We start from the raw sequence: 24135 nt of genomic DNA on the forward strand, positions 1-24135 counted from the left end.
ACAGACCGAAAAACATAATGCCCCTCTTCTATCGTAGGTGGGGCATAAAAATAACTCTTTTTATCTACAGTGATGTTGTTTCATGTACAGAAAATATACATATTTTTGCTGTTCCATTTTTTAACAATATTTCCTTATTTAAAAAAAAAACAAGGGTAAAACTTAATGATCCCTCTGCTACGGGGGCATAAAAAAAATATTTCTTGTATCTTTCAATTTTTCAACTAACATCTGAATCTCAATACTATTTTGTTACTTTCATCAACCAATAAGATAATTTATAACACTTACCATGTTTGTGAACCAAAACCATAACAGATTAGCTGTGATATTTCAAACACCAAACCAAACATGATAGAAGCTTTATGGCCTAAATATCTCATTAAAAATGTCAATATTAATGTCTGAAAGAAAAATGAAACTGTCAGCAGGAATTTATCAACAATGAAATGTAACATTAAACTGTCTAGGAATCTAATATGTAATCTCTTTATTTCCATTTTTATCAGAAGAAGCCATTAAAATTGTTTGACATTCAATTTACACCAATAATTTTAACTGATTTATCTGTATCCATCATTTAATAAATTTAAAAACTTCCAGAAATTTGTTTAATTGATCATGCATAAAATTTCATTTACTGGTCAATACCCATCTAGTCAGACTAATTTGACCAATCCAGAGTACAAAAGTGTTCTTAAAAATAAATCTTGACTGAAATGTTAATAGATTAGTATAGTCAGAAAATTAAACCCCATCTTAACACAATAAATCCTTGCTTTATCAATAAAGTAAAAAATAATTTCCGCTGACCATTTAGCAACCAGTAATAAATTGTACATAAAAAAGGTAATTATATTTGACTACGTAGCTAAGAATAAAGCTTACTTGAGCAACAACAGATAAGACACCAACTAAAGCAATGTATGATGCAACTTCTTCTGCAGAAAAATTCATTACCTGAAGAAAAAAAGAAAAAAATATATTCTACCATTATATAGAGATGTAACATTACAACTTAACCATGAATCATAAGTTACAAAGACTCCATGGGAGGTGCACAAATTCAGGAAGCATCAAAGACACATTAGCCTAGTTACAACTAAAGAAATCCGGTAATGCAATTACAAACTAGAGGCTCTAAAGAGCCTGTGTCGCTCACCTAGGTCTATGTGCATCTTCAACAATGGATACTCTCCATCTTTGTGGACTACAATAGAATTCATGACAAAAATCTCTTCTTTGTTGATTTAGTCTTGCTGATCATTTTTGCTTATTAAAGTTTCTATCTATCTAATATAGTTTTTCTGATAGAAGGCAACAATGCAAAATAAAATGCTCCGCTGGGCGCAGCTTGATACGACCGCAGAGGTCGAACCCTGAACAGTTGGGGCAAGTATGGACACAACATTCAAGCTTGATACAGCACTAAATTTGGATTGTGATTAAATATTTGACACAGCATAGGTTTCTGACACAGAATGAATTTGGTCTAAGAACTTAAAATTTTTTAATTTACCTATTCAAACCATATCATTATTATTTGCTTTTATATATAAATCAGAAATAACCAATTTAAAATGGAAAATTTTAAAGAAAAAAAAAATCCCTCCCCTAAATTTTTTGAACCCCCTTATGATTCATCACCCCCAAACTCAATCCCAGCCTTCCCTTTGTGGTATGGTACCTTGCAGTACAATTTCAGAGAGATCCATACACTTGAACACAAGTTATTGTCTGGAAACTAAAAAAATGCTTGTTTTTAGGCCCCTTTTTGGCCCCAAATTCCTAAACATTTAGGGCAATTACCCCCAAACTCAAACCCAGCTTTCCTTTTGTGATATGCAACCTTGTAGTACAATTTCATAAAGATCCATACACTAACACACAAGTTATTGTCCTGAAACTAGAAAAATGCTTGTTTTTTGCCCCTTTTTCCTAAAATTTTGAGGCAATTACCCCCAAAATCAATCCCAGCCTTCCCTTTGTGGCATGGTACCTTGCAGTACAATTTCAGAGAGATCCATACACTTGAACACAAGTTATAGTCTGGAAACTAGAAAAAAGCTATTTTTGGCCCCTTTTTGGCCCCTTATTCCTAAACGTTTCAGGCAATTACCCCCAAACTCAATTCCAGCTTTCCCTTTGTGATATGGAACCTTGTAGTTCAATTTCAGAAAGATCCATACACTAACACACAAGTTATGTCTGGAAGTTACAAAAATGCTTATTTTTGGCCCCTAATTCCTTAACTGTTGGTACCATAACCCCCAAAATCAATCCCAACCTTCCTTTTGTGGTATTGAACCTTATGGTAAAATTTCATGGAGATCCATTCACTTAAACTAAAGTTAGAGTGCGAAAACCAATGTGTCTTTGGACGACGATGACGACGACGACAACAACGACGCCGGCAACGTCATACCAATATACGACCCAAAAAATTTTAATTTTTGCGGTCGTATAAAAATGATAAAAATTATTATTAAAGAGATCAACTCCAATAAGGGGTCATCAGATGATTAAAACCATGTTGACTTATTTGTAGATCCTGTCTTGCTGATCATTTTTGCTTATTAAAGTTTCGGTCTATCTATTATAGTTTTTCAGATACAAGGCAAAAATGCAAAAAATTGGTCAGAACCATCATTAATGGGCAATAACTCCAATAAGGGGTCGTCAGACTATTTCAACTATTCAACTTATTTGTAGATCTTGTCTTGAAGATCATTTTTGCCTATTTAAGTTTCTATCTATCTATTATACTTTTTCAGATATTAGGCAAAAACACAAAAAATTAGTAAAAACTGTCATTAAGGGCATACGATACAGTAGCAAGGGCAGATAATAACGTTTTCAAAACTTTTCGTGTTGTTTTCGCGATGTTGTTAATCAGAACGTTGTAATTTCGCGATGTTTCTTAAAAGAATGATTACATTTTGCGACGTCGCTTTAGATGTAGTCACATTTGCGGAAAAATCCACTGACGTCATAATCCGATTGCGCGAATTTGAAAAAAGGCACCTGCTAAAAAAATTGACCATATCACGAAAATTGTAATATCTATTCATTAGTAATGAAGTCAACAGTATTTACTTGAAATGTGAAAAAAAATCAAATCCACAGTCATAGTTTTGTATGTGTTTTATTTCATATAGGAAATGAATAAAAGATATGTAAATAGAATAATACGTCGAGGAGACAGAAACCCAACTACACAAAAAGCCCAATAAATAATTCAACGTACTGTCTTGACCATAATATAGTATCTATATATACACCATTTGGCAAGCTCTAAATCGTATGACAATTGTACGGATAAATTAAACAGACTATCAACAAAATGTTAAAATAACATAAGAAATAAAGACAACGCCTCATACTGTTCCTGACTTTGAATAGGTACATTAAAAAGTTTAACGGCATTTTTAGAACTAACCCAGTGGAATATTTATATGTGTATGAAGAATAACTCTCAGTTAAGTAAACACAGTTATGAGCCCCGTACGTATTACAGACCAAAACAAAAACGTACCCGTTCATGCGCTAAACTTATCCCCTATGTACATATTGAGAGAAAACAATCAAAGTATCGGCACACCGGAATTAGGTATCTGACAGACAAGAAAAGTGTTTACAAGTTGCAACTCACTGTCGTTAAGCTACTGACCAAATACGAAGTCTTTCCGTAAGGTAGTTTATCAGATAAGAAACAAAAATTTGTTGGACCACCGGATGGAATGACAAACAATGGTGTTGCACCCAATGCTAGATTGGAGGTATAATACAGACAAATATGTACCGTAATAAAAAATACCCTGCCTGAATACAAGCTAAGGTAACCTATCTATTGATACAGAATCATGCAATGGTATGCTCTAATATCGACTGCTGTACTTCCTATGAAATATTATACTACACCGCAATGGACTATATATATTGAGATGAGACAAATACGAAATAAATGTGGCTTTTTTGTGTGTCGAAGGCCGTACGGTGACATTTAATTGTGTTTATCTTCGTCATTTGAACTATGATTGATAAAGTTGTCTCATACCAAATGTCCTTATTTTTATATTATCCCATTTACTTTTTTTTTGTAATTTATAACTGTTTGTCATGTCGGGGCCTTTTGAATAATTATATGTATGCTCAAGCTGTGTTGTCTACATGAAATGTAGGACTAATTTAGGACAGAGATGCAAATTTCTTTTTTTTATTAGATTTATTTTTTTTTTGTTTCCGGTCATTTCTTTTCTAAAAGTAATTTACTAAAATACTTTTTCTATCCAAGTTTCGTAACAATTCATAAAGGTTTGGCAAATAGTTTATGCTACTTTACGAGTAACTATCTTTATAAATATTGATGATAGATATCATTGATTTCGAAAAAGAAAACCTTGGCTATACCACTGAACTTGACAGCGTAGTCGTGAACGACGGGAAAGATTTCACGACGTTGTTGCGATTAAAACTTATTTCAACGTAATTTAGCGCCTTATTGGCAAACGTCCCGTTTGCCATTAAAACTCATGGTTTATTGCTTTTATTGAGAAAACAAGCACATGGACCCCCATTTTTTTCTTTTGCAATCAATCAAGGAATGTTTCAGGGACGCTCCGCCAAAATTTTAAGAAAAAATCAACGATCACTTCTGAATAGACGCAAAAATATTGTCAATTTCTTTAGTTCACTAATAGTAATATAATTTAAAAAAACAAAAATTAAGTTAAACCTTAAACTTGTTACAGCATTTTGATGCCGTGGTTCAAAGGAACATTTTACAAAAAACCCGGTTAAATTGTGACTGTTCGTTCAAAAGTATTGTTACTTTCCTTAAAAGTCCTTATTTATGCAATTTCAGTGTTTTTCCTTCAAATATGCAAATTTCGAACCAAATTATCTCAAAAAGTAAGTCATGAAGGTATATTTTTCTTTGCACATTTCAAAAGTACACATTAAAATTGACCTTCTACCAAAATTTCAAGAAAAAATCAACAAGGGATCTCTACTGTATCGTATGCCCTTAAAGGGCAAAAACTCCAATAAGGGGTCATCAGACGATTTCAACCATGTTGATTTTTTGTAAAACTTATCTTGCTGATCATTTTTTGCTCTATACAGTTTCTCTCTATCTATTATAATTTTCAACATAATAGAACAAAAAGTTGGTGAAATTCATCATTTAAGGGCAATAACTTTTATAAAGTTGTCTGACAGTTTGGAAGTAAATGAACAATAGGGAGATCTCATCGTTCCAAACATTTCTACCCGTTTCAGATTTGCTCTTTTTATAGTGGTTTTCAAGATAATGGACAAAACTTGCATTTTACCCCTATATTCTATTTTTAGCCATGTTGGCCATCTTGGTTGGCAGGCGGGGTCATTGGACACCTTTTTAAAATTAAATACCCTAATGATGATTGTGGCCAAGTTTGGTTAAATTTGGATCAGTAGTTTCAGAGAAAAAGATTTTTGTAAAAGTTAATGATGAGGGACAACGACAGATGCCAAGTGATGTGAAAAGCTTAATTGGCACTTTGGGCCAGGTGAGCTAAAAACATTCATGCAATTACATATCTTCTGGTAGATTTAATAGCTCCTGTGATAGGAATACCTCGAGAATGTAATTATATAATGTTTGGTAGATACTGGATATCAAAGATAGTATGTGGAAACCAAAATTCAGTCCATCAAAGCTAGCATTTTGATGTTGACCTTTGACGAACTCAATATATACCAATTTATACACAGAAAATATCCATATCAGAAACAAAAATCAGGACACCTTGTTGCCATTCGGTAAAATATTAGCAGAGTTCAATATGATACATTTTTGTTCATCATTTTATTAAGTTTAACAAACAAAATCCATATCTAAATTATTTAATGTTATTGAAAATTCTTTAATAAAAAAACTTATGATAATATCTTTAATAGGGCTTGCTGCAAAGTCTTCACTCATACAATATGTGTAACAAATTTCTTGTTTTTTTTATATTGATTGACTGTTGTTTGCTTTATGTCCAGTGACAAATATTTCATGCATGTTCAGGGCGATCTTGTTTTTATAGATCATGTACATGATATTTTAAGACTAGGGAGTGAGGGAACCGCTTTCATTCTCAAGATTCTGTTTCCCCAAGATCTTTGACCTTTTGAAAGATTTATTGAGATTTAATCACCAAGTTGAATATAAAGCTGTGATCTGCTACTTTGAAACTAGAAGAAATATATACATATGACATGCTCTTTGCTAAAAAGCACCAAGAAACCAATTTTATCAAAATAAGAAATGGGAGGTTCACAATGCCTTAAATAGTTAAGTCTTTTTTATGGCCATGGCGCATTCTACTTGTTTTCGACTTATGAGTTTGAATGTCCCTTTGGTATCTTTAGCCTCTCCTTAATTACCTCATTTTGGAAGAGCAAAAATGTTTTTATTTGTGCATTCAGCACGATAAATTAAGTCATGTTATAAATAGAATAAATTTTAAGATGTGTAGAAGATATTCATTAAAAAGATCAGGTTCTAGAAATAAAAAATAAAATCAAAGGCACAATAGCAATGAGGATAAAAAATCCTGTGAAAAAGGCATTTAAATCCCTCAAAGTGTGCATGGGAGATGCTAAAGAACAAACAAAGTGAAGATTTGACATCCCACTACTATATACAATTGGTTTTATGAAGAAACTTTATTATAAAGCTACAATAATACTACATTTGTTTTTTGATATATCTGTAACAATGTCAACCCAATTTTTTTCTCCCTCATCTTTATTCTTAAGTACAATTGTAGTACAAAGGGAGGATACTGTATGAATGTTTTAACAAGAGATTTTTTGTTTGTTATTTCCTTTCAGTTTTTAATCAATCCTTGTATTAATGTCTTACTTAAGTTAACACTGTAAATAAACATAGAAAAGATAATCTACATATTTTTATATAGATTAAAATACAATAATTAAAAGAATGGGTTGTAAGCATAGACACAAACACTGTGTTGATTGCACTTAAACAGCCAACAGCATACTGTAAATTCAGAAATTATTGCGTGCATTTATTATTGCGATTTTGAAGAATGAAAAAAATGAAAGTTTAATTATTGCGATTTTAGGAAAACCTTCATACAGATATACGTATCAGATATCAGAATGCGAGTTCTTATTTTTGGGATACTTAAGGAGTCGCATTATTTGCATAAATAAAAACCTCGCAATAATTTCTGAATCAACAGTAATCTGAAATGGAAAAGAAGGGACTGCAGATATTACTTAGAAAAGGATATTTCATTTACCTTGAAAAAGAGGGGTCTATTAGATCCATTACCAGTACTTGTTGAAATATATCTCATTCCTACTTATAATATATACATAGAAATAACTATCTAATTTCAAGTCATTGGGTACCATTGCCAACTTTTTTTTGTACAAACCTCCCCCTTCCAATGTGAAAATTGTCCATCTTATTACCAAACGTACAGAAAAATGAGAAATTGATTCAATACTTACTAATCGTAAATAAACAAAAAATGATGAGTATTCCCCTGCTTCTGGTAAATATGATAAAAATACTGTACAACATAATAATAATATTAACTTGTCTGCACCTATCCTCTTTAATGCCTGAAAAATAAATTATTATTCTTTCAAAGTAAACAAAACAGAAAGAAAGTATGGTTTGAACGCTCTGACCTTTTTCAACTCCAAACCCAATATATATTTTTTTTCATTCTGATTCATATAAAAAGTGTTAAATCTTCATAAGTAGATAAAATTGTTCATTAAATATAAGTAAAGGAGTTTAACAATAAGAGAAATATTATTGTGATTAATTGCATATAACATTACTGAATATGGGTGTATCTTTACATATTGCATAACATAAAGGTATTGTTACCATGGTTATACACCTTCATAAAAATAATTAATAATTCATGACCTTATTTTTTCAGAAGTTGGAAGTATTGTCAATAAAGGTCGTACAATGCAAGGGACGGTTTTCATCAGCTGTCCATTTTAAAACCAAATAAATTTTATAATCTTTCCTTAATATATGGATCTTGTAACAGACATATAATTGAACAAGTATAAAATATCAACTTCTTAAGTAAAACCTAAATAGTTCCATTTGCACAAAATTTAATTACATATTTTTTTATAAATTTTGACTTACTCCAAAGGGATCAGCCTGTTCCCATGAGATCTGGGAACCATAACTAACTGGTCTAATTTTCTCCGGTAAAGATTCTGGTACAAACAATAATATAAACAATACATCTAATACGGCTACAGCTGTGGCTAGCCATACAACTAAATTATCACTATAGGCATTCTCTAGGTAGGCTCCTAATGCTGGACTGGTAACTAAACTGGCAGCAAATGTTGCTGACACCTGTAATACAAATCATGTAATTTTGCATTTAGCAAATGAGGATGTCTCTAAAAATAGACATGATGCAACAAAGTCTAAGATGCATTTTTCTTTTTCCTTTATATATGAGATTTCAGAAGTTCCAACCTGCCATTCCGACAATATTTTTGATTTTGCATAGTTTTCTGGCAGATTGGCTCTTAACAATTTAGAAATTCTCTTGTAAATGTCACAAAGTTCTTTTAAATAAATAGGGAATGTGTCCATGGGACACAGATGATGCCCCCGCTTGCATATCATATGCAAAGTTATAAAGGGACATAACTGAAGAACTGTAATAGTGATCCTATCCAAATTTGTACTTGATCTGAGTTTTGTGGTAATAAGTGTTGTGTATAAGTTTGATAACATTTGGTTGAAGCAAACTTAAGTTAGAGAACGGAAACGAAAAATTCAGTAATTTTTCCATTTGTAAAGGGGCATAACTTTAGTATGGTTAAAGTGACGCCACAAAAATTCAAATTTGATCTGTATTTTGTGGTAATAAGCATTGTGTATAAGTTTCATAACATTTGGTTCAGGTAAACTTAAGTTGGAGAACGGAAACGAAAAATTCAGCAATTTTTCCATTTGTAAAGGGGCATAACTCTAGAACTGTTTTAGTGACACCATCAAAATTCAAATTTGATCTGTATTTTGTGGTGATAAGCATTGTGTATAAGTTTCATAACATTTGGTTGAGGCAAACTAAAATTAGAGAACGGAAACCAACTTTGGGACATACGGACGGACGTACAGACGGACAAGGGTAACACTTTATGCCCACTCCGCTATGGAAGGGGCATAAAAAATGTTATACAATGTACTTAAATAGGGTTTTTTTCAAACCCAGGGAAATTTCTGCAAAATGATCAGTTTAGTTATCTCACAATTTAGTATATGATATTTCAAATCCAATAAATGGTAAAATGTTTTTTTTTTATGACTTTGGAAAATATAGCTTAAAATGGTCTACTTATTATCTCCCTTGAATTGATAGTTGTTCCCAATAATGATTCCTTCAAAGTTCTATGTAATCATAACCATATTTGACAAAAGTATTAAAGTTTCATAAACTTTAACATTTGGGTAAATCTAAATCTATATACAAATTATCTGAAAAGGCTCAAATAATCAATCAATTGACATTTTTTGTCAAAGTTGAAAACTTGTGATGTTATCTCATACGTGCAATTTTCGTTGCAAGTAAAAACATTGGACTGATATAACTGACATCATATTATGGTTATTTATAAAATATAACCAAGGATGTGTAAGAATGAATTATACTCAATTGTCAACAAGAGTGCACACGCTGAAATGTCTCGCCTTCTTTACTAATCATTGATATTATGTTGATAGTCCTAAATATAAAGCTTTATTACAACTGTCACATAAACTTAACATTAACCAAGTAAACTAAACATTGACCAATGAACCATGAAAATGAGGTCAAGGTCAGATGAACCATGCTAGGCAGGCATGTACAGCTAACAATTCTTCCATACAACAAATATGGTTGACCTATTGCTTATAGTTTAAGAAAAACAGACCAAAACACAAAAACTTAACACTGAGCAATGAACCTTGAAATTGAGGTCAAGGTCAAATAAAACCTGCGTGACTGACATATAGATCATAAAATATTTCCATACACCAAATGTAGTTGAACTATTGCATATAGTATTAGAAAAAAAGATCAAATCTCAAAAACTTAACTTTGACCACTGAACCATGAAAATGAGGTCAAGGTCAGATGACACCTGCCAGCTAGACATGTACACCTTACAATCATTCCATACACCAAATATAGTAGACCTATTGCAAGCAGTATTAGAAAAAAAGACCAAAACTCAAAAACTTAACTTTGACCACTGAACCATGAAAATGAGGTCAAGGTCAGATGACACCTGCCAGCTAGACATGTACACCTTACAATCATTCCATACACCAAATATTGTAGACCTATTGCATGCAGTATAAGAAAAACAGACCAAAACTCAAAAACTTAACTTTGACCACTGAACCATGAAAATGAGGTCAAGGTCAGATGACACCTGCCAGCTAGACATGTACACCTTACAATCATTCCATACACCAAATATTGTAGACCTATTGCATACAGTATTAGAAAAACAGACCAAAACACAAAAACTCAACTATAACCACTGAACCATGAAAATGAGGTCAAGGTCAGATGACACCTGCCAGCTAGACATGTACACCTTACAATCCTTCCATACACCAAATATAGTAGACCTATTGCATACAGTATAAGAAAAACAGACCAAAACACAAAAACTTAACTATAACCACTGAACCATGAAAATGAGGTCAAGGTCAGATGACACCTGCCAGTTGGACATGTACACCTTACAGTCCTTCCATACACCGAATATACTAGACCTATTGCTTATAGTATCTGAGATATGGACTTGACCACCAAAACTTAACCTTGTTCACTGATCCATGAAATGAGGTCGAGGTCAAGTGAAAACTGTCTGACGGGCATGAGGACCTTGCAAGGTACGCACATACCAAATATAGTTATCCTATTACTTATAATAAGAGAGAATTTAACATTACAAAAAATCTTAACTTTTTTTTCAAGTAGTCACTGAACCATGAAAATGAGGTCAAGGACATTGGACATGTGACTGACGGAAACTTCGTAACATGAGGCATCCTTATACAAAGTATGAAGCATCCAGGTCTTCCACCCTCTAAAATATAAAGCTTTTAAGAAGTTAGCTAACGCTGCCGCCGCCGCCGGATCACTATCCCTATGTCGAGCTTTCTGCGACAAAAGTCGCAGGCTCGACAAAAATGTTAGTTTTGTTTTACACTATTTAATTGTCAATGACTTCAACATCTGGAGATAAGATTAAAAGAGTGATGATAAAACCTCTTTGAATGATTTGCTACTTATTTCCTTAGCTCTTACCAAAATAAAAAGAAAATACATATAATTGCTAAAGCCAGTCGATTTTATCTCCAATTTCTTAGTCACATAATCCACTTTTAATGACAAGTTTCCTGTTAATTGTCTGATAAATATACCATCAGGAACAAAAGCAACTGACACTGGAGATATGTAAAAGAATTCAGCCAAGATAGTTACACTTAATTGCCTTTTATATTATTTTAAACATTGCTATATTAATCTCTAGTGATTTTCAGATCTGCACATGTTGAAAATTATTAGTAAAAAGATCATTTGGACATCATATACAGTTATACATGTTTAATTTTTTGGTATATTGGAAACTTAACTTAGTTTCGAGATATTCCATGTTGAAATCTAAGGGAAATGATGTATAAATTAATTAATTGGTGTTTTACACCACTTTCAGCACTATTGACTATTTCGTGGCGATCAGTTTTTATTGGGGGAGGAAGCCAGAGTGCCTAGAGATAAATGTATAAATTAAGATAAAATAATTTAAATGGATCGAAGACTCAAATGGTTGGGTGATACATAATGTTTCTTCACAATTGAGATTTGTTTATAAAGATATCACTGACTTCATATTATGACTATTTATAAAATATAACCAAGGATGAATTGTACCCTATTGTCAAAGTACGGTTTCATGGAAATATAAAATATCAAAAATGGGAGAGGGGAATCTTTAGACAATTCAATAAAGGGAGGTGCTCAATTTTTAAAAGGTGTGTAAATTTCTGTGAAGTTTTAAGGATCTGGATTTATAACTGCTGAAGGAGATAATTAAAAGAATTGGTACCTCTTTGAAAATTTTATTGAAAATAAACTATGTTCTCAAGTCTGGAAAAAAAGGCACACTATTCTATAAATATAAAAATAAGAAGATGTGGAATGATTGCCAATGAGACAATCTTCCAGAGACTAAATGACATAATAGTTAACAACTATAGGTCACCTTTCTGGCTTCTATAAAAGCTGGTGAAAACTTTAAACATGTGTCAAATCTTTTTGAGTAGTGTCCAGGATCTGAATGGTGAAGGACTTCGGAAGGAGGAATTAACATGAAATTTGTCATTTCTTCATCAAATTTTGCTCATATAATTCCATAATAACAGGTGAACAAATTCAATATGGGCACAATTTTTTGTGAAGTTTCAGGGATTTGGAATGAAAACTAAAGGAGGAGTTAATTACATAAAATAGGTCACCACTTTATCCAACCCCTGTTTGCTCGCTGGCCAAGCCACCCCCCGATATCACATTTCAGCCAGTTTTACACTGTGTGCAACCAGGCAAAACAGGCCAATCAAATAAAGACTCAGATGTTGATAAGGATATTAAAAAGTCATAAATTTAATAAGACAAACAAGCAAGTGCAATTGATTAATGACATTTTTTATCTGTCTGTTTTATCAAATGTCATAGATTAAAGTTAGCAGACCCTGACTGAAGGAACAAGGCCAAATTTTCTCCATTGAAATGAGATGTACCTTTGTTTATACAACTGCATACCAAATATCATAGCCTTAACATTAGTGGTCCCCATTAAACTGGCCTAATCACAAACTTGGCTCCTCCAGAAACAGCATGTCTAAGACTTGCCTCAACTAGATAATTAGATTAATCTTTGCGGTTGTATTTGAATACTTTTCTGGTGGATTGATGGATGGACAGAAAACAGTATAACATCATACATTGTATATTCATCGCTAATAGGCATATCAAAATTCATTAACTATTGATGTTCTTTTGAAATAAAGCTTTACATTTTTTTTTTTTTGGGGGGATATCAGTCCAAGACATACTTGGATTTTATGACCTACCAGTCCATATGCTTGACCTCTCTCCTCATCTGATGTGATATCTGCCACATATGCAAATACAACACTAAATGTTACAGAGAATAAGCCTGACAGTGACAACATAGTAAAATACCACCTGAAAAATACAAAACAAAGTAGCATTACTAAAATCTGATTATTATACACTGGTATCTATGTTTATGGTCTGAATATATGGAATAAAATCAATTTATGGTTTCTTAACAATCTTAAATTTAAGTGTGTAATTTGCTGTACTTTAATTTATTTTTAACAGATCCTGTAATAATCCGTTAGTGCATTTTAAGTTTAAAACACACAACAAATCACTTTGTTTACATTTCTTTATCTAATACAACTGTTCTTCCAATCACATAAAAATCTATTTCTTCAAGAATTGTGAGCTTTAAAATTGATATTGTTTACTTCATTATCTAATGGAAAGTAAACTGCAATATCTGTAGTGTAATAAAGATGGAGTGTTTTCCAATGTTAAACAAGTGTTGCATAATTTTGTGGCAAAAAGGTAAAATCTTATGCTTTTATGTACATGTATGCTATTCCAAGACATACCAGTAAAGAGGAAAGTATTTAATTTACATAGCAGTGATAACTTATAATAATTACATTAGATGGATGGTTCATTAGAATCAGTAATTCTGATTGGCTGATAACAATTGAGAGGCATTCCATTATAATATTTTATTTCCAATCGAGAGGCACTCCATTATAATATTTTATTTCCAATCGAGAGGCACTCCATTATAATATTTTATTTCCAATCGAGAGACACTCCATTATAATATTTTATTTCCATATAAAATACAAAAAGCTGCATGTGCTATCCGTGACAATGTTTAAACAATGCATGGAAAAACAAAAAGCTTGATATAATTCTTAATTTCATGCTTGTAACATAAAAATGTAATTATAAGAATTGAATGTTTCTTTTAATAATTTTATAAGATTGATCATGGACACATTTTTAATGTATGAAGCAAAAACATGATTAACCCTGCCACATTCTTTATGTGCCTGTCCTTTGTCAGGCGCCTGTAGTTCAGTGGTTTTTGTTGGTACATGTGTCATATTTCTGTATTGTAAATTGTAAATTAGGCCGTTATTTTTCTCGTTTAAACTGTTTCACATTTTCCATGTTGTGACCTTTTATAGCTGACTATACAGTATTGGTTTTTCTCATTGTTGAAGGCCATACGGTGGCCTATAATTGTTTTTATCTTCATCATTAGAACTCTGGTCAATAGTTGTCTCATTGGTAATAATCCCACATTTCTTTATTGTCGAGCCTGTGACTTTTGTCGCAAAAGCGAGACATAGCGATCCTACATTCCGTCGTCCTGGATTTCAACCAAACTTGCACAGAAGCTTGTTTATGATCATAAGATAGTATCCAGAAGTAAATTTTGTACAAAAAAACAAAAATCCTGTTTTAATATCCATATTTTACTTATAAATGGACTTAGTTTTTCTTCCAGTTAACATTACATTCACTCTGTGGTTAAAGTTTTCAAAAATTTTAATAACTTCTTTAAAATATCCTGGATTTGTACCAAACTTGGACAGAAGCTTGTTTATGATCAAAAGCTAGTGTCTAGAAGGAAATTTTGTAAAAATTTATTTCCTGTTTTTCCGTTTATTACTTATAAATGGACTTAGTTTTTCTTCCAGTTAACATTACATACAGTCTGCAGTTAAAAGTTTTTAAAACATTTATTAGATTCATAAACCATCCTGGATTTTTACCAAACTTGGACAGAAGCTTCTTACTGCGACTAACAGCAAAAGTAGGCAAGACACTGGGTTCCGTGGAACCCTTACAAATTTTTTCATATAAGATTACTTTCTAGCTATGTTTTAATCTACAATTTTCAAAAGAGATTTTCTTTTAAATTTTGTCATCACAGCTGATATAAGATCACTGTTGACTGTATGGACAAATTGCCCCTCATTTAATCATATCTTTTATATAATTTTCATTGCAAGAACCTGATTTGACCAATGATAAAAATTCTATAAGTAAATATACCAAGAAAAATATATGCATATAAAAATGTTTTAACCTATTAATACTTACATGGGACTAATAGAGATCAGTGGTATGGGCAGACAAGTAAATGTCACTGTTAACAGAAGAAATATCTTCCTTCCCCATACGTCAGATAAAGCACCAATTAATGGTGCACTTAAAAATGACAACATTCCCTGTAAATAGTAGTAATTCTACCAATTAGATTCCTTCAATTTTAGTACAATTTGTTGTACAAAAAGTATACATTAACTTAATATGGGTTAATCTTCACATTCATTGTTATCTGTAAACAAACACCTTAACAAACTTGGCAACATATTAAACTAATTTAATTTTTAATGAATATAATTAAGAAGAGACATATAACAATTTAAGATAGTTTGTCCGACCTTCATGCAGACAGCCTTTGAGCAAGAAATAGATGGTAGATCTGAACATCCAAAATTAAATATAATTACCATACATATAAAATGTATGATTCCGAAGAATAACTAACTGTAACAATCACTTTATAAAAGATGTCATCTAAATATCAATAACATCCACTATAAACCTTCTGATTGTTAGTAATGACACAAAGCAATTGTCGGCATTACAATTGATACTTTTATTTTCAAGACAGAAATCATCATCTACAAGTTTTGAATAGTTCTTTTACTTCACTTAGAAGACACATTAACATAATTTCCCATATTGCAGATTGACAAAAACTAATATCCAGTCCAGTATTTGAATTATCCACCAAAGTGGACAGGATAAGCAGTTGTGCTAAATAACAGTTGTCTCAAAGTGTGACACAGTGTCTAGGGCAAACTCGTAATAAATATATATTGCTATATTTGTCCCGTTATGGGTACTTGTGATCATACATCCTGTTAATCCTGTTTACTTATATTTTGGCATTGAACATGGTCATGCATTTCTAGAAATGTTTATGACGTCTTTACACTTAATCTGTTTGATGTGTACTGATTGATACTTAAGTCTGGGAAAACATGATTTATCTATTAGTTGTAATCAGCTTTCAAATAGCTTTCAGTAACTGTAAGTACTCTTATCATATCAGTGCTTTGTGTTATTTTTATTTTAGCTGTTTTTTGTGCTTCGTTCAATCTATCTTTTGTAACTGATTTTTACAGTTGCTTCTTATGTTGTGCTGTAACACCACTGTCCAAGTTTAGGGGGAGGGTTTAGCGTTCACAAACATGTTTAACCCGCCACACTCTTTATGTACCTATCCCAAGTCAGAAGCTTGTAATTCAGTGGTTGTTGTTGGTTCATGATTGTCACATTTTTTTCCTCTTAAATTGTATTGTTATAATAAGACCATTAGTTTTCTTGTTTGAGTTGTTTGACATTTTTCACGTCAGGGCCTTTTGTAGCTTCCTATGCGGTGTGAGTTTTTCTCATTGTCGAAGGCCGTATGGTGACCTACAATTGCTAATATCCATGTCATTTGAACTCTGGTGGATAGTTATCTCATTGGCAATCATACTAGCTTGCACACACCCTTTATCCTTCCTTTTCTAATTGATTGTTTGAGATTTGTTAGAATGGTTTGTTTGAGATTTGTTAGAATGGTTTGTTTGAGATTTGTTAGAATGGTTTGTTTGAGATTTGTTTGAATGGTTTGTTTGAGATTTGTTTGAATGGTGTGTTTGAGATTTGTTAGAATGGTTTGTTTGAGATTTGTTAGAATGGTTTGTTTGAGATTTGTTTGAATGGTTTGTTTGAGATTTGTTAGAATGGTTTGTTTGAATGGTTTGTTTGAGATTTGATGGAGATTTGTTTGGTTTGTTTGAGATTTGTTTGATTGGTTAGTTTGAGATTTGTTTGAATGGTTTTGTTTGAGATTTGTTTGAATGGTTTTGTTTGAGATTTATTTGAATGGTTTGTTTGAGATTTGTTTGAATGGTTTTGTTTGAGATTTGTTTAAATGGTTAATTAAAATCATCAGGAACTCGAAATATGGAATCATAAGGATAAATGGAAACTACTACGTGTGATTTGATCTACTATATTTTCAATTATTGTATTACAAGTTTTACCAACCTTTACACCTTGTATAAGTCCATTCAACAGAAATGTGTGGTTAGGAAATGTCTGATTTAATACCTGTCAATATAACCATAATTAAAGCAATATGAACTTTTTACTTTTTCAATGAACAATATATATATCAGATCAAAATTATATAGACAGCAAATTTTAATGTATATTTGTGGACAAAAGAGTAATACAAGTTTTACTTTACTGTTAAGGAATATTATTTTCTGGTGAGGATGTAAAACAGTTCTTCCTGGCAGATATATCATAAAAAGCTTCTGCATTATTATGTCCATTGAGTAGGAAATATAATTACATTAAAACAAATCATAACCATAAGTGATAAACTTACCATAATGATAGGAGATGTCAACAACCCCCATGCAAAAAATTCTAAAAATATGATTATCAGTGCATGATAGACACTTGGAGAACCAAAACCAGAGTTCTGTAAATAAAAAAAGAAAAAATCATGGTAAAAATGGTGATAAACTTCTACATTGTATTTCATTTAACATAATTTATTATTTCAATGTATATTAATGTAAATGTTGATAGCTTAACAAATATTTGATATTAAAGTTGAGACTATTCTACATGTACATGACACTAAACAAAACATTATTTTACTTTCTAACATTGTGACTTGTCTCTCCCTGATGTCACCTTACATGAATTTATGTAAAGTTTAAATGCTGCTGACACCATGTACACAGAATTGCCAATATCCTGCTTAAGCTTACTTCAGGCATATAATTAAAACATAAAATAACATAAATAGCATATCATATAATAAATATTGAATTATTGATATATACTGGTTATGTCAAAGAACAATAAGACATGAATTTCTTGGGTGTACAAATGCCCAAGGCAAATCATAAAATCTTCTTACGGCAAAGGAAATAAATGTTTAATATTGAACTTAACTATTTGTAAATACATCACGGAAAGTTTTTTTAAGACAAAAGCTTAAGGGTGTTTTTTTAAGACAAAAGCCTAAGGGTTTTTTTTAAGACAAAAGCCTAAGGGTGTTTTTTTTTAGACAAAAGCCTAAGGTTTTTTTTTTAAGACAAAAGCCTAAGGGTGTTTTTTAAGACAAAAGCCTAAGGGTGTTTTTTTAAGACAAAAGCCTACAGGTTTTTTTTAAGACAAAAGCCTAAGGGTTGACCAAATCCCAATAAAAATGTTTCGTAACAGTAGTAGGCAACATGATACATGTATTTTAATTACCAGTATATGTTTATATATTTAATGAAACTGATTTTGATGTCCAAAGCGTGATTATTGGATATAATCAAGATCTTGATAAAACGCAAATAAATATTGGGAATTTTATAGTGTTTACGGGAAAATTTAGTATTTGGAAAGGTCGGAACAATATTAAATTCAACAAAACAGCATATAATAAAACATCCATCCTCCGTATTTTTAAGAAAGATATGAATGATTTTATCAAAATGATTGCCTAAATCAAACAAAAAAAATTATTCGGAATAGACAAACTTGACCATTTATCTCAAATGTTGTAATCACTATTAATAGTCGAATTTGCTTATTCTTTGCAGGGACCCCTCTGTCAGCTGCCCTGGACTGCTTAGTGTTTATGTATCCAGGTGATTTGAAATAAAAGATATAATTCACAAAAAAAAAGGAAAGAAAATACAGTACACAACATGTCCATTCTAGTGCAAATTATATTATTATTTTATCGTTTTTGTATGAAGATTATATTTCTAAGTGTAACAAGTAATCATTTGCACACTGTACAATATAAATCACTCCTATTATACACCATAAAACAAAATGTTTCTTTTGATGAACACATTTAAGACTTTTATTCGCATAGTATTGAAATACAATAAGCATTTTGATAAAATAATGGTTTCTTTAAAAATAAAATTAGCTAGTAGTCTTTGATATTTAAAAAAAAAATATGAAGGAACCTGGGACCAAGAGACTGTTTTATTCATGTAAATCCCAGGTGTGACAAATTGTCCCTAAATAAATAAATAAATAAACTGTACAAAAAAAAAAAAGAAACTTCACGTTGTAAAGGCATAGAATATACTGAGTCATGCTATTGTTTACACATCATTGGCATTGTAAAAGATGAGTTATGCTATTGTTTAAGGAACTACATTTTGCATTGGCATTGTATAGATTGGGTTCTACTATTGTTTTAGAAACTTCATTTTATTATGATTTTCCTCCCTTTCTGCGTTTTGGGTTTTTAATTTAAGAACTATAAAAGATAAAGATATGCTTTCAGAAAAACAGATCAATGAGAAAAAGAGTTAAACTACTTTGACATAACTGAAATTGTCATATTTTTTTTTGCTGTTCTTGAAAATTTTAATAGCTAAAGAGAGGCAATATACAGCTTAAATGAGCTTAAAGATATGATTTACCAATTGGTTAACATTGCTGAAAATGTGAATTTCTTTACCAGTTATTGCCAGAAAAGAATTTTTTAGCTAAATTTTGAGATTTTACAATATTAGCTTAAAAACTATAATAGATAGAGAGAAAATGTGAACACCAAAATAAAATCTACATGAAAAAAATAAATTTTGCAGAACACACAATGTATTTGGTTTTAAGAAGGAGTTTTTTTTTATATTATCCACCGAGTACAAAAGAAGCAATTGAGCGGATTCAGAGTAGTTTTATTAGCAAGGGAAGGACATTTCTATATTTTGTGATGGGGATAAGAGATGCTGAATGAAATGAATGTGATGGTGTTTAGAACTGAAGATCAATAATTTTGCCCAAGATATGCTGAAAATGAATTTTCTGTACATTCAGATGTACATACGATTTGGAAAGAGAAATAGGTGTGTACACAACGGAAAATGTTTTTTTCAACAAAAAGTAATCCAGCCTTATAACAGGTCAAAATGATTATTCTATCCTCGCAAAACCTTTTGCTCAAAAGCCAAACCCTAACCAAAGAAATAAATTGGTCATTCTCTCAGCAATTTTGTTCGTTCCACCTTGTTTTTGTAGATTCAAAGGACCTGTCTTTAATATCACATTTGGTCACTTGTGGAGAGTTGTCTCATTGGCAATCATACCACACCTTATTTTTGTATTTGGATTTGTAATCAAACCCTTATTTCTTCAACCTTGAAATTGAATTTTCCATATAATTAACTATTCAGGATTATGCATGTGTACAATCAAGTCAGTGTAATTCAACAATTCGGTACATACAATGTGTGTTTTTCAAAGGGATTACTTATTTAAAGAAAACTGCATGTTTGATATCAAATTTTTCTGATTTTTGTCACAATGAAACCGAAAATATATTGTTGCAAGGCACTTTTCTGATATGGGCAAGAATTCCCTAATGAAATTTTAAGGTCAATAGTGTTTATCCAATAAAAAAATAAAGAAATCATGCAAATATGGAGAAAAAACATTGTTTAAATATCAAAGTGGGTTAATCTTTATTGCCACATACAAAAGAAATGGTTCTAATTAAAATAAATGTGGATAGTGTCCACATGTGGACACAGATTGATGATGCCCCCGCTTGCATATCATATAGTTATAAAGGGACATAACTGAAGAACGGTAAAAGTGACGCTTCCCAAATTTGAACTTGATCTGAGTTTTGTGGTAATAAGCATTGTGTGTAAGTCTCATAACATTTGGTTGAGGCTAACTTAAGTAGAGAACAGAAACTAAAAATTTAGCAATTTTTCTATTTGTAAACATGCATAACTCTAGAACGGTTGTGTATAAGTTTTATAACATTTGGTTGAGACAAACTAAAAAATTCAGCAATTTTTATGTTTATAAAGGGACATAACTCAAGAATGGTAAAAGTGTTGCCACCAAATTTCGTACTTAATCTGTATTATGTAGTAATAAGCATTGTGTATACGTTTCATAACATTTGGTTGAGGCAAACTATAGTTAGAAAACGGAAACAAAAATGTGCATACAATTATTCAATCAATAAAATCTTGTTGAAATTTAAATTTGCTTCATATAAGTTATATTAAAGAAATAAATGAGTTTTAATTATTTGTGTTTATTTTTTTCCTTGATTGACTTGCAATTTTTTCTCATCATTTGTTGGTGTTCCCGTCAATGTTACATGCATAACCCAGAATTATAATGTTTTAAAAGCATTGATTTCCAAACCTCTGATATGAGCCTTATATTGAATTTATCTGAGTTTATAAATGACTACCATCTGAAATATTGTCATCACACAATTTCTTCTTTGGTGCTTATATGATAACTTTATAAGTAACATGGACAGCAATTTTTTGTGTCAGGTCTTTTTTGTGTCACATGAGAAGATTTTACTGTGTCCAAATCAACAGTTAATCAAATTTTTAATATTCAAAGTTATTATTTTGATACTTATTTTAAAAAATAATGTATAAAGTAAATCCAAGGTTTACCATTAAACTTTTTTTCATAAAGAAATTGTGTATGTAACATTGACATAGTCTACTAACTTAGACTTTTACATGTTCTGGCCAGTATAACATGCATAAACAAATCTTACTGCCATATGGAGCTATCATTTTATTTTTATTTTACACAATTAAAGCGTTTGAATGTTTTCATGTTTAATTTGTCTTTTAACACTTGTTAGTAACATTGACAACAATATTTTGTGTCAAGATTTTTTTTATGTTACATGCAAAGGTATTATTTCGTTAAAGTCAGACTTTTATATAACATTTTATAACCTAAATGATTAATTAAATATTACTGGATAGCAATAATATTATTTCTGCAAAGTTGACTATTAAGCACACCACTTTCATCTTATGGTCTTCGTGTATGTAACATTGACATACAACCTTTTACTTTTCTGTCAAAGTTACACGCATGAACAGAACTGAAAATATTTACTAACTCCTTTGCTCCATAAAGATGTTATTGATAATTTAACTTGTTTTACCCCCATCAAACTTCATCTTTATTTCTAAATATAGATATTCTTTTTAGAAGTGTTTTCTTCATTGACAACAAAATTGGTGTCAAGTCTTGAAATTTTACATGCAATTTTTGATAAAAAAAATTATAGGCAATATAAACCTAAGAAAGAAAAAGAAGATCAGCAATAAATGTGACAAGAAAACTCTCAGGAAGATACTACAAAAAATGCTAGACTTTCAAAAATGATGTCCCTGTTAGCCAGTCAGATGGTGATGTCCCTGTCAGCATGTCAGTTGGTGATGTTCCTGTCAGTCAGTCAGTTGCTGATGTTCCTGTCAGCCAGTCAGATGGTGATGTCACTGTCAGCCTGTCAGATGGTGATGTCCATATCAGTCAGTCAGTTGGTGATATCCCTGTCAGCCAGTCAGATTATGATGTCTGTGTTAGCCAGTCTGATAAGGTCCCTGTTAGTGAGTCAGGTGGTGACGGCTCTGTCAGCCAGTCAGATAGTAGTGTCTGTCTGTGTCAGAAAACCAGACGATGATGACTGTGTATGCAGACATACTCAGTGATCTCCCATTTGACCATTCTACAGCAGTGTAGAAGATAATTATTTCCAAATCTTGTTTATTTATCAGTTTTCAATCACCAGTCAACACATGTATTTATTCATGCTCATTAAAGAAATCATGAGGAGTTCAATTTGTAACATTTTTTTTTTAATTTGTTATGCTAATAATTGACATTCCAGAATTTCTTTTGCATTATAAGAGGTTCAGGCTCTTTCTGATTTCAAAATAATAATAATAAACTCATCATGGATACTAGAATTGAAATTTTGTAGGCCAGACACACGTTTCATATACAATAGACTCTTCAGTGACGCTAATGAATCAAAAAAGTTAAAAGGGCCAAACTTGTTTTGAATGTTTGAAATAAAATTTATTGTTTAAACCTTAAAAAATTATTATCAATGTAAGATTAACCAGCAGAAATAAAACGAGATATGGGGTCATGTCTATCAGACAACAACCTCAAAAAGGAAACCCAAAGAGTGCTTTATAGAAGTTATGTAAACGGTTGAAAATAAGATTCTCCATAAATGCAGCTGAATTAACCTCTCGTAGATGTGGAGCACCTACATTTGTCAATATTTTGCCTTGGTTTTTCATACTATTAGTTTTAAGTGTAACTGTGTCGCATTGAGGGATACTGATTACATGTATTTGTTTTGTTCCCTTACTTTGTCAGTATTAGTTATTGAGTGAGAAAATTGTGGATGCTGATGGTTGTGTGGTTGTCTTCTTATCAATCTCATCCCTCAGCATAAAAGAACGGGTTGCTTATTTACTGATTTATAAAAATGTTTCATGATGTGGAAATTTTGAATAACTCCCTCACCAATTGATCTATCTTCGGTCTTAGTTTTATTTTTCTGGTTATTTTGACGTTTGAATATCTTTTAATTTGGCCTTCCATGGTGTACCAACATGAACAAGCATAACTACTGGTATAGTTTAAAAATATGTCTGCTGTCTGAAATTTAGGTGAATGGTTTCGGTAACCACTATTTAAATAATATCATTTATGAGAAATGTGGGAATATAATTTACATTCAGATGGTTGTTTGGAGGCTTTTTATATCTTTTAAGGTCAATTCTGGCATGGTTCATTATTCATACTTTTATGTGTCCACGTTACATTCAACATTTACGTCACCATTTTATAACAGAAAAGAGATAATTGCAAAAATATTGATAGAATTTTTTAATGTTAGGGTAACACAATGAAAAAGAGCCTTTTCATGTTCAGAAAGAAAATGATTCTTATTGTATTTATCTCTTAAACGTTGCATGTAACATTGACAGAAAAGTAGAGGAAACCTGTTTTCAAAAAATTTCTGAAAGAAATGAAAATACACATTTTAGAGTTTAGATGATAGACAATGTTT

General features: G+C 31.4%; 1 protein-coding gene and 1 long non-coding RNA gene across 2 annotated transcripts in view; both read right to left on the reverse strand.

Annotated features, from left to right (window-relative positions):
• Positions 1-24135, reverse strand: part of LOC127732923 (hippocampus abundant transcript 1 protein-like) — a 49726-nt gene that overhangs the window by 19687 nt on the left and 5904 nt on the right. Inside the window, exons 2-9 of the mRNA XM_052242142.1 lie at positions 17629-17724; positions 17283-17345; positions 15276-15403; positions 13184-13298; positions 8177-8395; positions 7513-7626; positions 889-960; positions 292-404 (exon numbers count right to left, since the gene is read on the reverse strand). Coding sequence (XP_052098102.1) covers positions 292-404; positions 889-960; positions 7513-7626; positions 8177-8395; positions 13184-13298; positions 15276-15403; positions 17283-17345; positions 17629-17724 — 920 coding nt within the window. The remainder of the gene's footprint in view (positions 1-291; positions 405-888; positions 961-7512; positions 7627-8176; positions 8396-13183; positions 13299-15275; positions 15404-17282; positions 17346-17628; positions 17725-24135) is intronic.
• On the reverse strand, positions 9715-11236 carry LOC127733062 (uncharacterized). The gene is made up of 3 exons (XR_007996693.1): positions 10673-11236; positions 10379-10525; positions 9715-10231 (listed from the first exon to the last, which is right to left on the reverse strand). It is a non-coding gene; the product is annotated as an uncharacterized LOC127733062 (long non-coding RNA).

This window comes from Mytilus californianus, unplaced genomic scaffold (assembly GCF_021869535.1).
Source record: "Mytilus californianus isolate M0D057914Y unplaced genomic scaffold, xbMytCali1.0.p SCAF_1, whole genome shotgun sequence".
NCBI classification, from domain to species: Eukaryota; Metazoa; Mollusca; class Bivalvia; order Mytilida; family Mytilidae; genus Mytilus; species Mytilus californianus.